The following is a 14,483-nucleotide window of genomic DNA, read 5'->3' as shown; positions in this document are numbered from 1 at the left end:
TCACACAATAACAACACACTTTAAATTGTTACATGAGGGCAAAAAACCTTGACATACATAAGAGAAAAATCTTTATATGGCTATTAAATACAAAGATACTACTACTGATTTGGAAGGACTCTGAGCTTTCAGTTTGCCAAAAAACGTTCTGAGGAAATATCGCTATGTGCTTGTCTTACTAAATAGGTTTGTTCTTAGGCATTTGCTGTCAAGCCCAGGCCAGCAGGTTCAGACAGTGACCCAGGATAAACAAAAGGTCTAGCTGTTCTTGTGGTGTGGAAAGATTTCTAGAAGAGGTTCATCTTTTTCTTATTGGATCTAGGAAGCCTTGCAGCAATTACTTCAACTATTAAGTTCATTAGCAAAGCAGTAATAGGGACATTCCAAATATTAATCTAGCACAGGGGAGTGAGCCTTTCACTATCCTGTACTGTCACCTTAAGCTAAATAAAGCAAAAATGTGGATAATAAGCAGAGACAAATCGAGTTATAAGGATACACATAAAAGCCTAAAGGAGAAAAGAAAGGTTAATGGTATTTGTTGGCTGTGAAGTGTGGAAGAAGCCCTGAAAAAAAAGCCATTTACTCAGGCTAGTAAATCAGTGGTACACAGCAGCAAGGTTAGCTACCACTGCTTGCATGAACAGAGTCTGGGTTATCTCTGTATCCATTAACTAATGAAACCACTCAGGTTTCCCTGAAAATGACTGTCCTTTTTAAGCAATGCACTGTCACTTCTAACTTTTTTTCCATCAATCCCTATATACTTTGAAATTGCTTCAGTGAATAGCATCCCTGATAATACAAGGCTGTTAACTGTCTGCTTGCTTTCAATTGCTGAGGTTCAATGGATTTCAGAAGGAAAATAATGTATGACTTTCCTTGGCCCACTGTATTTCTACAGTATTTTAAAACTTTCCAACCTACATATCAGCTAAAATCTCAAAGCCAGATACATGTGACAAGGTAAGGAAACTACATTGAAGAAACAGACAATTTAATTGTTAGGAGCACACAGACAACAAATGGTATTACTCAGTTACTGAGACATGCAAGGAAGTATCTTAAAAACAAACAACTCTCAATGTAGGACACTCTAAAACCAAAATAATTACAAGTGTCAACTATGACTTGGTATGTTAGCATGATGCTTATAGATGTCTTGGGTGCAGAGGCTGTTTTCCCTTTGGTGTGCTTAAGCAGCTGCTGTTAAGGTGTGGGAAGAAAATATGTGGTAATGACCAAGATTTATTCTCCTATTTGGAGGTGGGGGGAAATCAGAATTCAAAAAGTTAACTTTGCTTGTTTAAGCCAATTTTCATTAAGCTGTCTTGAGTGAATGCTTAGAGGAGGTAGCTGTACACAGTAACGGGGTTAGCCAACATACTAAAGACTTTCAGTAGAATTAGTAATTTGTTTTCCATTTCGGAGACTGAGTGTAAACATGTGGAATACCAATATGCTCTGGTTTGGTTTAGTACTGATAGTTATAGAACAGCTGGCTAAGTCAGCTAGCTGACTCTCTGATCTTTGTGTTTATCATTTTATATTTGCAAAGATACTGGCACTTCAGTATCAACCAGCAAAACAATATAGCATTTGAAACTGGGTTACTAAAGCTGGTTTTTTTTAACTTTAGCTAGATCTTCTGAAACCGCTTGTACCATTCGTTCTGTAGCTTTCTTCAAACTGTTTGCTGTCTGTATGGCATGATCCAGAGCAGAACTTAAAATCTGTTGGGAATAATAAAATATAGCCTTGTTAATACTGAAGGCAAATGTTTGTGTAGGTATAGAATAGAAAGTGATGTTTAAATAAGGTTCTGTGTAGCATTTTAACTCTGAATACATGTTGAGAAGTAAAAATTGAGCCATGTGATAGACTGCTCCAGGATTCAAGTTGGAAGTATCTGTTACTTATTTCTCTCTTTGATTGTGTAATCCTCTGAACTGAAGGATATTTACACCTTTCTAAAGTAGAAGACCCAGTGTGGTGCATGTTTGTGGTGTTGAGAAGGTTTTTCTTTTAGTTTTGATAGTGGTTTGTATGGCTAGGGTGACATTCTTTATTTTAGTATATGAAACATAATTCTAGAGGTAAGATCCTGTGCTCCTTTTCTGTCCCTTTAACCATTTATACAGGGACTAAGTTGCATAAAAAATCTGTAACGTACTTGTATGAAGTAATACACTAATATATAAGCTAAAATAGTTGGGTTTTTAGCTCCCTTCTGTTGTATCCTTCAATGGACTAGACATGCTTAGATTGTAGTAATAAACTTGCTAAGAATGGGATGTTCAGTAGTGCCGTGATGTGGGGATGCTCTTCCTGAGATAGTTGTGTGGCTTTTAATTTTCACTCTCAAGTCTTACATTTGCATTGGAATCATTGGCATTTCTGTTTCCGATGTTGACTGCAGACTTCTTGCTGGGTAAGTATTGATGTGAAAGGATAATTTTACCATATGTGCTTGAATAGCAGGTTTTGGCAGCCTCAAAGTTTTGCCTGAAGATAAGATATATACAATGAAACACAAACAATTTTAGTAAGCAAAAGAATTTCTAAACTATGAATTAAATACATACATCTTGATAGCATACTCAGTTCCAAGTTCATTTTACAGTGAGTAGAACTTTTCATTTAATTGTAAAACACAGTCCAGCATAATTTGTGTTACATCTGTATTGCAGTAAGACAGAAAACAAATATTCCAGGATGCAGTCAGGAAATCTCTCGTAATAGCATCACATCCTTGGTGCTGTAGCCGTCTCTTACGGAGTGGTCTATGCCATTAATTCTCAAGTGCAGCTACTGTACTTCCAGGCAATTACTGCTATTGAGTAATGTGTCAAAAAATACGGTAACAAAACTTGTCTTGAGGTCTAGTCTGTGCTACAGATAAGAATCCATTTTACTTCTCAAGACTCCCAGTGTAATTTAATGTTAACAACAGTTAAAAGTAGGACTGTTACTTACAAATAATTGGTAGCAAACAATTGCATCTTAAATAATACAGACCTGCTTTTGAATCTGTGAGTAGGAACATCTTCTTAATAAAGTGAAATTTACTTTTTTTACTACTAAATGTGTTGGCTAAAGAAGTTGGGTGTTTACTCTTCATTAAATTAGAAAGATTGAAGAACTACTCTAAGAATTATACTTGCTTTTACGGTAAATATTTTAATTTCACTAGTGAGTAAAATTCTAATATACAGCATGCACTGCGGAAGAGAAAACATTTCTCCTGCTTACAATACTGGTGAGGTTGTTTTTTTCCATGCTGAATCTTCAACAATGGCATTTTCTGTTGTACTACATACAGTTACTGCTACAGCTTACCTTGCAGAAAGTCTGTTTACAAGTTCACATGGTTGTTTATTTTTTTGAGCCTTTTGAGTGGAGATTGTCTTCTGTGGATAAGCTGGAGTTGTTGAGGCCATGATTAAATCAAAAGCAAAAAAAAAAATTTTCTATGTATTTAACATTTTTCTCTATTTAGCATAAATAAAAAAAATCGGGTAGCTATCACTGCTGAATAAAACTTGAGTATGTTTAAGATTTTCTGTAAATGAGGACGGATTAACCTTTTTGGGTTTGCTGTTGAATTTTGTTCTGTAGCAAATGGTATTGCAGATCTATATTCCATTTCATACAGTGAAAGACTGCAGGGGGAAAGTATAGAATAAACAGATTCTCATAATCCTAATTAAATGAATACTAGTTCAATTTATAGTTTTACAGTATTTATATAGAGAAGTAGCTGATTTATACTTTCTTCCCACTGTTGAAAATTTTTTTCTGCATGCAATTTCTTACAGTATAGAGAGAAGAGTCTGAGAAGTGATTTTAAAAGCTAGATGTTCAACATTTTATTATTTTTTTCTATATTAGGCCTTCCTTGACTTCATTGCATGTCACACAATTTGAGTGTAGAGCTGCAATTTTCTTTATTAGTTGTTTACATTGGGTAACAGCTAGCACTAAAAAAGTTGGCACAGTAATGCCCAATTTTAATATTCTTCCATGTGGTACTGCAAAATGAGATAGTCCTGTCATAAATGAAATATGAAACGGGCCCCTCTCATGAAGAACCAGAGAAGGTTAAAAGGTATTAAACTTGGCCAGGTGTGTAAAAGTTGGATTTGCTGATCTTGCTTTATGAGATCTATACACATCTACTGTTTAGCCACAGTGCTACTGATTGCTTATACTAAATTAAATTTGGCCTGATATGTGCAGTGTGGCTTTCTGCCCCCTAAAATCTAGCCTGTGATTGGTAATTATTCCAGTAACACATCATACTCACAGGATGAACCAGGACTTTTATTTCTATATAGGGCACAAGACTGAACAGACTCTTTGTAATTCCCAAGTTTAAATTGATCTCTGCTTCTTCTAGGGCATCTGCATCTAAGTCCTGAAAACAAAGACATGTTGTTTAGAAAAACAAATGCTATAAACAATATTTTTGTGTAGGTTTTAATATTTTTGCAATAATAATACCTTTTTTTTCTCCACATAGTCTTGTATTGAATGTTTTGTAACTTTCAGTCTCACAGTTGACAAGTTCCTTCCTTTGTGAATCATTATAAGAATCACAAGCTGAGATGTCTTCTGAATCGCTGCCTAAAATCCCAAAAATACATGAAAAAGGTCTGAAATATTAGAAATTCTGGCCTGTGTGCCTGGGCAATTATTTGGCTTTCAGCACCATCATTTCTGAGCCCTTCACTACCATTAACACTACTGCAATTTGAAGAAGTACTTTTTCCTCCAGTTTACTGGTGGGGATTGAACTTTAAAGATTGGCTTTCAGCCCTGACTATAAACCTCAAATGTAGATTTTTTTTTTTTTTTTTGGTGGTGGTGGTTGTTTCCAGTTCCAGAACTGTTTTTTAAAAAAATTAAGCTCTCCATCTCCTGTCTTTAGGTTCTTGTTTTGAAGGTTAAAATTTCTACAAGTTGAAGTGTTATTAAAACAATGCAGACACAGAGGAATGTGTCAGGAGAGTTTGGGAGGATCTAGTATGGCACTGCTTTAGCTATTGCACAAACCAGTATCAATCATAATGGCCCAGATATATTAAAGTAAGGGCTGTCACAGAGAAGCCAAAAACAAAAGGAAGACCAAAAGTAAGAATAACCTACATACATTCAGACTTAAAACTGAATCTAGGACAGCTCAGGCTATTCTTTTTTGGTTGTTGGGTACTAACAACTTCAGAGTATTCTGCAGTGCAAAGATAAAATTGGGATGCCCCAAGAGAAACAAATGCTGACAGATTCTTAGTGAACCTCCAAGAGCTGGAGTCTTGGATGACTTGACAGCTGACTTAACTAGTTCACAGTAGCCTGTGTGGGCTCTACTTTGGATTTGGTGAAATTATATTATTAGGAGCTGGACTAAGGAAGGGGAATATTTCCAGTCTGTGTCAACTCTGAACGGATCAAAGATTTAGGAAAACTTTTTTCCTTTGTTTTCATGCAGAAAGTTGAATCAAAAACCTAAAAGTGGAAGTACTGATACGAAATGTTTCACTCACCAAGTTTGGAATATCTTTCTAGGACGTGAAATAAATGCACATAAGGAGAAAAAGCAAAATCAAAGCATTGCATGCACACCACTGTTAGACTCTTGAAAATGTTAGTAATATTTGGAAACTAATCTAAAAATGTGAATTAGAATTATAGAGTAATTCACGTTGGATAGGACTTCTGGAGATCATCTGGCCCAATCCCCTTTCAAAGCAGGACCAACTTAGATGAAGTTGCTTAGGTCCCTGTCCAGTTCAGTTTTGACTGTCTCTGAAGATGGAGATGCCACAGCCTCTCTAGGGCAAATGGTTTCAATGTTTGACTTGACCCTGAGTTAAAACTCTTTTGCTCATATCTAACTGGAAATTCTGTTGCAGCTTGACTGTTGCCTCTTGGTCTGTCACTGAGACTTCCACAGTGAATTTGATTTGGTGTCCTCTTTAGTCTTCTCTTTATTCTTAGTGTCTTGTGCTGTGCTAAGCAGTAACATCTGTTAAAACTACAAAACAATTTTCATGCTGCTGAGACGTGACAGGAATGTGTTTCTTAAAAGGATTCAGTAGTAGGTATAAGCACAATTCTGACTTTTGTATGTAATCACTACTTACTAGGGTTGGTATCTGATAAATCAGTTGGTTTTCTTTGAATGAAGAGTGAACATGTTCCAGTTTTCCTTTCCTGCATGTTTGTATTTCTGAGTATGAAAACAGAATGATATTTTAAATGTACCTTAATACCTTTATGACAAGCCTTAAGAGCATATTACATTAATGTTTGACCACCTCTTAGTTGAGGAGAAATCGTATTTACTCATAGAAAGAATTCTGTATCAATTATCTGAAAAGATGGTAAATAGAAGCTTAAATTGAAAAATTAACCAATTGCAAAATAATGACCCCCTTTAGTTAAAGGACACATTCTGACAAAATAACTTAGACTTACCAGAGCTGATAAAAATGCTTAAAAGTAGAGGTCTTGATAATCACAACTTTGAATAGCAAAGTAGTATGAAATCCTATGTATTTATGTGTGTTCACATATGTTGCATCAAAATACCATCAATGGTAAGGATGATATGGTTTCTTAGTAGCTTAGTAATTTTGAGCTATTAAGGCTTTAATTACTACCTTTAGATAATCAGAGGAATATTTGAGATGTACCTTCTGGTGGAACAAGAACCAAGTTCCTTGTTTGTGTTATTTGACATGTATTTTCAACTTGGTGCATACAGGATCAGCAAATTTATTTGGAAAATTTTCCACCCATTCATGAAAATAACGATCAGAAGATTGAGCTAACTTCCTTTAAATGACAGATTAAAAAAAAAGGAAGCTAGGTGAGTCTTACTAGATAAATATTAACACCTGCTCTGTAAAATAATCTGAGAGCATATTTAGATGAACATTACTGTGTTCTACACTGCACGTATTAGAAGATCTAGCTTTGGATAGGGATTTAATTTGCCAAAATGTCAAACTCCAAAATCACCCATGTAGAATTATTTTATCATGCTGACATTTCTGTAAATGAAACCTGACAGATTGACCCTTGCACTTGAAATATATGCAGATGTATAAATATGCTCTCCTTCCAGGCCTACCAGATTAGTTCATGACAATGACAGTTTTAAATATTTTTCATTGCTGAACACTTTGCAGTCATCCCAGTTTGGGATGCTGACATGCATCACTAAATAGAGAACAAAGACAAAGCCTCTTCTCAATATACTATTAAAATAACTCTATGCCATTTAAGTACCATAAACCTTATATCGGTCCACTGAGATGGACTACTTTGTAATATGAATATAATCCTCTCTTTAATAAAATTGATGAGAGTTTTGCCATTTCTCCAGTCATCTGGTATATCACATACTTTGTGATTTACAGGTGATAAACTTGAAAACAGATCATCCTTGCATTTATATGTATTAAAGACATTATTCAGTGTTTCATGCAGAGTTCAGTATAGAGACGTATCAGTGTACATGCATTTATCTGTTCACTTAGCTGTAGAAAACCACATCTATGACTAGCCAAAATGTAATACGCTTACCCTTTCATACTTTCTTCATCAGCATTAAATTTTTGACTTAATGTACCCTGACTATGGGATGCAAGACTTTCAGCAGCATATTCTTCCTCAGGTGAAAGGAATCTCTGTTGTACCCAGAAGGCAAAACAAATTTATATATGATTGTTTATATTACTATGTATCTGTAACTATTGCATATCAAACAGCATAGTGTAAACAGTGGCATCATTTGCATATCACTTCTATATTGCTTTTAGTTGCCAGCAACTCTACAATTTGGTTTATCTAGTTACAATTCTAACTGTGGAGCAGACTGGACAAAATATGAGAACTTTTTAATCTGTGAAGTTGGAATTCAAGACAGGTTTTCACGTTGTTTTGAGAAGGATTAGTATATATCAATTTCAATGCCTTAAAATGAAATATTTTTGTAGCCAAGCAACTGCTTGTAGGTTTTTGCTCTCTGAACAAATAATTAAGGCAGGCTAGTAAACACAGTTAAGTCTTGTCTGAGAGAAGCAGACTTTATCACAGATTTCAAAAATGTTTGAGAGTCCTTAAATTCTTCCTTTTGGAAACCAATTCAGCAATGTTATGATATGCTGAGCCATCATGCTGTGCAAAAACTGAAGAGGAAAAATGTTGTGTGACCTCAAAGATGAATAAGAATCTAAGTTTAAAAAAAAAATTGAATATGGAATCAGATGTCATACCATTATGTTGGAAGAATGCTTGTTTGCTAGCAGATCTTCTCCCAGGGGCTCTGTTTCTCTTCTGAAAGTTGATTCAGCTCTCTTTTGTAACCTTAATACGTTAAGGGGAAACCATTTATTTTATTTTTCTAATCTCGTTGAGATGATTAACACCCCCCAGGAGGACACAGATGATATCTGGAATTGTTTCACAAAGTTTTGGTGGCTAATGATGTAAATATCTGCATTCCTCCCTTCTTTAATTAAAAATACTACACATTTTGGCAAATAATTTTATACAGGCACTGTACTTTGACTAGTCATTCACATCCTAAATTTGCGTGGTTGCATTGAATTTTATAGAGAGGTATGATTTAACTCCTAGTGAAACTAATAGTAGTGTTTTGGCTTCAGGAAATACTTTGAGGTCTGTAAGGCCCAGAAAGGTAGGAATGCCAGGCTGGAAGGAATTCTTGGATATGTAGTTACAGAATTCTGTAAAAGTTTTATTCTGGAAATATTTCCTTTTCTTTCAGAGATTCCAGACATCTCACGTTTTCTATATTCAGCAAATAATTTTAGGTAAATTTTAGTAAAAACTTCAATAGCTGTTTCAAAGTTTTCACTTACATGTGAAGACAAAGATTGCACTTGTCACCTTCTAAAGAAAATTGATTTGTCTGTGGGATTGCATCAGTTGCCTGACTTTTTTCTCCCTCATTGTTCTTGTGAAGAAAGGCAGTTTCAATACCTCTTCTTTCTGGAGGTTCAGCAATGCTTGAAACTGCTGAGCTCTGTACAAAGTAACCATAGCATAGATAATACATGTAGTATGTGGTCACTGCATTGCAAGTATGTGACTTCTACCAGCCAGCATTTTCTGAGTGTCTCTAACTTGGGATTCAGAGAAAAATGTTTTTTAAAATATTGACTATGAAAGCATTTGGTGATACTTACCTGTAGATTTGTACAAGGCCATAAGATTTTTTTTTTGTGTGCACTTATGATTCAGGACAAAATATTACCATACTTAACAGTAAACAATTTTCTATAGCACAATAATGTTTGGTCTTCTAGTAATTCTGCAGTTTAAGAATCTGGAGAAAAGAAGTAGTATTTCTTCCAACTAAAGGGTAGTGATTAATTCCCCAAAACAAAGAGAGCTTTGTAAAAATTGAAGTAGCTGCTCGTATTTTCTTACTCTGAATTAAATTTTTTGAAGCTGGGATTAAGAATATTAAGTGTAGCTGTGTTTTTATAATTAATGAAATATTATGAAGTTAATATTTCATTAAAAAACATTTTCTTTGACGTATCATGCTATCGAAAAACATCGTACTCTTGCTAGAGGACAACATACAATAGTACAACCACATTGATGTTCTTGAGACTTGCATCAGTAAAACAGAATAATTGTAGCCTTTAAATAATAAAACTTACTGACCTCACAAAGAGAATATGATGAACAGGCAGATTCACAGGAAGTAAGCAAAGATGACAAGTTGCATTTGCTGTCATCAGTTTGTTCTTGGATGTCTTCAAGCAGCATGCCAAGTCTAAATATTTCCCCTTCCACCTTTCTAAACCCAATTGCAAAACACAGTTAGTGAAACCTGTATAAAATGATACTGTATTTCTTACTATCATAACCATATTGGGCATTGCAGTATACTTCCCATGGGGGGGGGGGAATTTATGGAATTCACTGAGTACCTTTTAAGTACTTGAATTAATCAATGAGATATTTTAATTATAACTAGGATGTGTAAAGCCCAAATTTCAGCCAAATCGCTTCTAGCTTACCACATGTAACATGAAGATAATGTTTTCACTTCAGAAAAATTCTTATGTATAAATGAAGTAATAGTTGTAAGACACTCAAAATACGGAATAGCACTTATCTTCTAACCTTTCAGGATCAAACTCTCCAACGTTGTCCTTGTAATTCTGCAGCTGTAAATTACGGTGCTCTTCTCTAGCTGTTAAGTAATTCCTTTCCAAGGCACCAAGGTATCTTTTCAATTGATTTAATGCCTTCATCAATAAGAAATAATTCAATAGCAAATGTCATTATAATTTCGCAAGCCATAGTGATAGCTACTTAAGCTATGTAAGCCAGATGCTATTTGCAGTGATGTTGGCAAGAATTTTCATACTGCTCTGAATTGGAACAGGACTGCATCTTGTATGTCCACCTAGTACTGTGCTGCTTTATCACGTACAAGTAAAACATTAAACCATGACTTCTGAACTGACACCCTACATGTCAAAATTGATAAATTATATGGCAACTTAAGGCCTTTCACTAATAGTTTTGAGTTGTAATCCTTAAAACAGATTTCAGAATTTGGCTACCTACTGAACACCGTCATTTTTGCCTCTTAAACTCATAATTTCAGACCAAGATGGACAAAAAGAGTATTTTTAAATGTCTGAGGAAAACATGGAGTATCTTTCCAGAAAATTCGGACTCTACAGCCATTTAAAGTGCATTTCAGGTAACTGAAAATACATAAATTAATTTACCAGGTAGTTGTCTTGTAAAAGGAGTGTCTCTTGGGTCATGTGCTTAGAGAAGTCTTCCACCTTCAAGACAGAATATTAGACTTTTACTTGGGATTTTAAAATGAATATGCCAAATGAATATAGCATTTGAGCATTAGTGCAAAGTATATATTGAAACAGAGCTCTTTACTTTCTTTATCAGTTGATCTGTCTGATCCTTTAGTATTTGAGACATCTTTTCTCCTAGTGTTAGTTCTGGCAGTAAATTAGAAGGATTTAGACAGCGTGCTTCTACTGTACCAGCTGCTGGTAATGCTGATGCTGCTGTTCCACACTGTAATCCTACATAATACAAGATCAGATTAATTCATTGGAATTTCTCCCCAAAATGTCTGCCCAAAAGCACTATCAAATTACATAAAATAGTTGTTTGCATAGTTACTGTAATTTTATTTACTTGCTTTTGACAAACCATGTGTAGATTGTATAGAGATAGGAGCATGTACGGTAAAGACTTCAGAGGATGTCCCAGTGTCTCTGGAGTAAATGGCAATGCTGGCATTTGGAAAATCTGACTGAGGAAGTATCTGTTAAAATGAGAACTTCTGTTATAGAAACAATGTGTAGAACACTTGTGAACATAAACAAAAAAATTAGAAATAACTCAAAATACATAGGACAAGTTACTAATATTAATGAAATGTTTATTATAACAAGATTATATAATTCCCTGTGTTTATAGTTTGATGTATGTATAGTGTCTCATTGTATAAATACTTAAATACTTCAACTCTATGTTGTGAAAATCTAAAGAGGATTTGTATAAATGGGAAGTACAATATGAAGGCGTCAAAATAGCTTTTGGGAATATTTAGAGTCCTAGAGATAAAGGAGAATGAATTAAAAAAAAAAAAAAGTATTTACCGTAGTATTCAGTCTCAGATGGTCAGTATGATTCTGGGTGTCAGCATGCTGTGTGAGCATCTTGTTTGCAGCCAGGAAATAATAGGGAAAGCTATTAAAACTTGTTATATCTTGAATGATTTACTAAGATATAAATCTAGGAATGGACTTAAGTATCTGTATAGCTCTTGTGAGTGAACTCCGTGGCAGGGCATGGAATTGAGAAGTGACTATCTAATTGCTAACAAACTTTAAAAGAAATTTACTACAGTAAGAAACATATTGTCGTCAAACAAATCCTTTAAAAAGAATTGACTTGTCAATAAATACCAATATAAACAGTTGAAGACTGTAAGATGTTATAAAAAGGCAAAGATGTCTTTAACATAAACACAGGCACAGTATAAAAAATATTTTTAAGAAAAACTTTCAATTTAAAGTACTTATGGTGAATTTGAACATTTACATATAATACTAGAAATAACAATTTATAGTGAATTTTCCTAATGATTTGATAGGATGCTTTATAATAACAAATAATACTCCAGAGCATCATTAAATATTTGGTAATGAATGTTCCATATAAATTCAGTCCCACAGAATTTTATTTGTGAAAGCAATTGTTGACTAAAGCAATATAATCACTGATACCTGTAGACTGCCTGCATGAACTAGTCATGTTAGATTTTACTGAATGCAGAATATCTTATGGTAAACTACCCTTTACCAAGTATTAAGAATTTCTTAAAGCATCTTAATTACCTGTAGCTGTTGCAGCAGTTCTGGAATGCTCATTTCTTTTTGATTCTCTACTTCGGCATTGAAATAGTTCTTATTTTCTGGAATGTTGTTCGCAATTACTGATTTACTTAGCAAAATAGGGAATGATTTTGCTCTTTCAGTGGTAGGAACTGAGTTTATATTGTCACTGCTTTGTGGTACTTTAACTTCTGAAGCAACTTTGGAGAAGTTGGGAAGGCAATAGTGAGCCTGACCTTGGCCATACTTGAGCTCATGAGGTGAAACGGTTTTCTTAAACAGGGTGCTGTCTTTCTTCGTGTTTTGAGAGACATGTGTATCTTCATTCTCATTAATCAATTGTGAATTTTCTTGGCTGCGCCCACACTTAACAGTGGAAGAAACAGGTTTTGAAACACATCTATTTTCATTTAGCAAATTTTGATTTTTATTACCAGTGTTTACTTCCTTGTACTTTTCCAAGTGATATTCTTGAAAGTTAGTTGCCCATTGTTCATGTGCTAAAGGGCCTTTGATGTGTTCTGAAGGCTCAGGTTTGTTCACAGAGTCATCGATACTTTCTGCAAAGGATGTCTCTGGTATTGTCTCGCATTCAATTAACTGGCATGCGCTTATTAACTCTCCCTTAGAAAAATGACGCAAAAGGACACTGGACACTTTTGAGTTAGCTAGATGGTTTTTGATACCTGGTTTACTATAACTACCAACTAGTAATTCCTTCTTAAAGGAAGCTTCACTTCCAGGCGTTTCAACTGAAATTCCCCTTGTTCCTGTGGCATCTCTGTGGTGACTGGAGAATTCTTCAGGCTGTGGATGAGTTTCATAATTCACTGTTGCTTTTATGTTTTTGTTATCTTCAGAACAGGCTAAGTTAAAAATACTAGAAATATCTTCTGTGCAAGTACAGTCATTCAAATTATCTGAATTACTATTGTATTTACAGGTTATTCCTACCTCTCCATCATAAGGTAAGTCATCTTGTTCCTCATCAGTTGCATCTGTGATACAGCCCAATTCACCTGAAAATGAACTATTCATTTGGGTTTTCACCCTGTCTGATGGTTTGCACTTCTTCATAGTCTCCATATCCAGTTTCTGTAGAATATGAACGCCATTCCTCCTCCAATTTTGGATAGAACTTTATTATTGCATGGATCAAAATCTGTAATGTATGAGTAATAATTACTTTGTACTTAAATACATTTGAGAATAAGATCTACTTATGTCTTGCGCCTACCGTAGGTTTTTTAGAACCATTCCTCTGCCATGGACGTTCTTGTATTTACGCTAGCGTAAGTCTGGATTAGCTACTGGAGGAAATAGCAAGACACCAAAGTCAAAGGCATTGGGAAAAGGAGAGCGGAGCTTAGTGCCAGGGAGCTGTCCTTGCTCGTTAATCCGCCAGCAGTATTAGAGACAAAAAGACGTGCACGCGGCTAACAGCGGTGCTAGAATTCAACTGTACTTCGTCTGTTCTAAACCACTCTCACGCCTTCTCACACTTCACATCCCCACCACGGCGTGTTTCTTCCGTCTTTGCACCAGCGCAAGAACGCCGCCTGTTTTCCCGCTTCCTTCTCCCCCGTTTCCTCGGCTCCGTCTCTCACCGACTGACGGCACGGCGGCTCACCGGCGGTCCCCCCGGGGTTCCACCTTACCTGCACTCGCCCCCCGCAGGAAGAGGCGGACGCCGCGCCCCCCGGTTCCTGCCAGGGCCAGCCTCGCGGCGGGGCTGTGCCGCTCCCTCCTGCGGGGCAGGGGGGCCGCGCTGCAGGGCCCCAGCCGCCGCCCCTTCCCCTAACCGCCCTCCCCCTGCCACCGCACTCGGGGCGGCGGGGGGGCCGGCTGGAGTTACGCTCCTGTCGGCGCAGGAGCGAGCGCCGTTCCGTGCAGCCGCCGGCGCGGTCTCGCGGGGCCCGCCCGGCCGCCAGGTGTGCGGCGGTGCCCCCTTGCGCGCCGCTAAGCCCGGCGCGGCCGCCGCGACGGCCGGCCGGGCCCTGCCGCGGGGCGGGGCGGGGCGAGGCGGGCGGCTCCCTTCCCGGCGCCTCCCTTCCC

The 14,483-nt window shown here is 36.6% G+C and overlaps 1 protein-coding gene across 12 annotated transcripts; it reads right to left on the bottom strand.

Moving 5' to 3' along the window:
* Positions 1-976: 976 nt before the first annotated feature.
* AKNAD1 (AKNA domain containing 1) lies at positions 977-14,439 on the bottom strand. 12 transcript variants are annotated; one of them, XR_011325814.1, is made up of 17 exons: positions 12,432-14,061; positions 11,691-11,750; positions 11,224-11,353; positions 10,957-11,108; positions 10,788-10,847; positions 10,171-10,295; positions 9,706-9,841; positions 8,892-9,055; positions 8,283-8,373; positions 7,591-7,694; positions 6,144-6,229; positions 4,504-4,626; positions 4,307-4,417; positions 3,340-3,421; positions 2,373-2,505; positions 1,482-1,733; positions 977-1,175 (listed from the first exon to the last, which is right to left on the bottom strand). XR_011325814.1 is itself a non-coding variant. In XM_069789420.1 (17 exons), exons 2-17 carry the CDS (start codon positions 13,512-13,514, stop codon positions 1,614-1,616), a joined length of 2,760 nt encoding a protein of 919 aa, XP_069645521.1. In that variant the 5' UTR covers positions 13,515-13,590; positions 14,087-14,439; the 3' UTR covers positions 977-1,613. The 12 variants fall into 12 exon arrangements, 11 of the variants coding, with proteins under 11 accessions (XP_069645521.1, XP_069645523.1, XP_069645520.1 ...); XM_069789420.1 differs by adding an exon at positions 14,087-14,439 and having other exon boundaries at positions 977-1,733; positions 12,432-13,590; XM_069789422.1 differs by having other exon boundaries at positions 977-1,733; positions 11,239-11,353; positions 12,432-14,062.
* Between the last annotated feature and the right edge of the window lie 44 nt (positions 14,440-14,483).

The sequence above is a fragment of the Haliaeetus albicilla genome, chromosome 8, assembly GCF_947461875.1.
Source record: "Haliaeetus albicilla chromosome 8, bHalAlb1.1, whole genome shotgun sequence".
Taxonomy (NCBI): domain Eukaryota; kingdom Metazoa; phylum Chordata; class Aves; order Accipitriformes; family Accipitridae; genus Haliaeetus; species Haliaeetus albicilla.
Note: the sequence above shows the minus strand (reverse complement) of the source record. Positions and strands in the feature narration are given on the sequence as shown.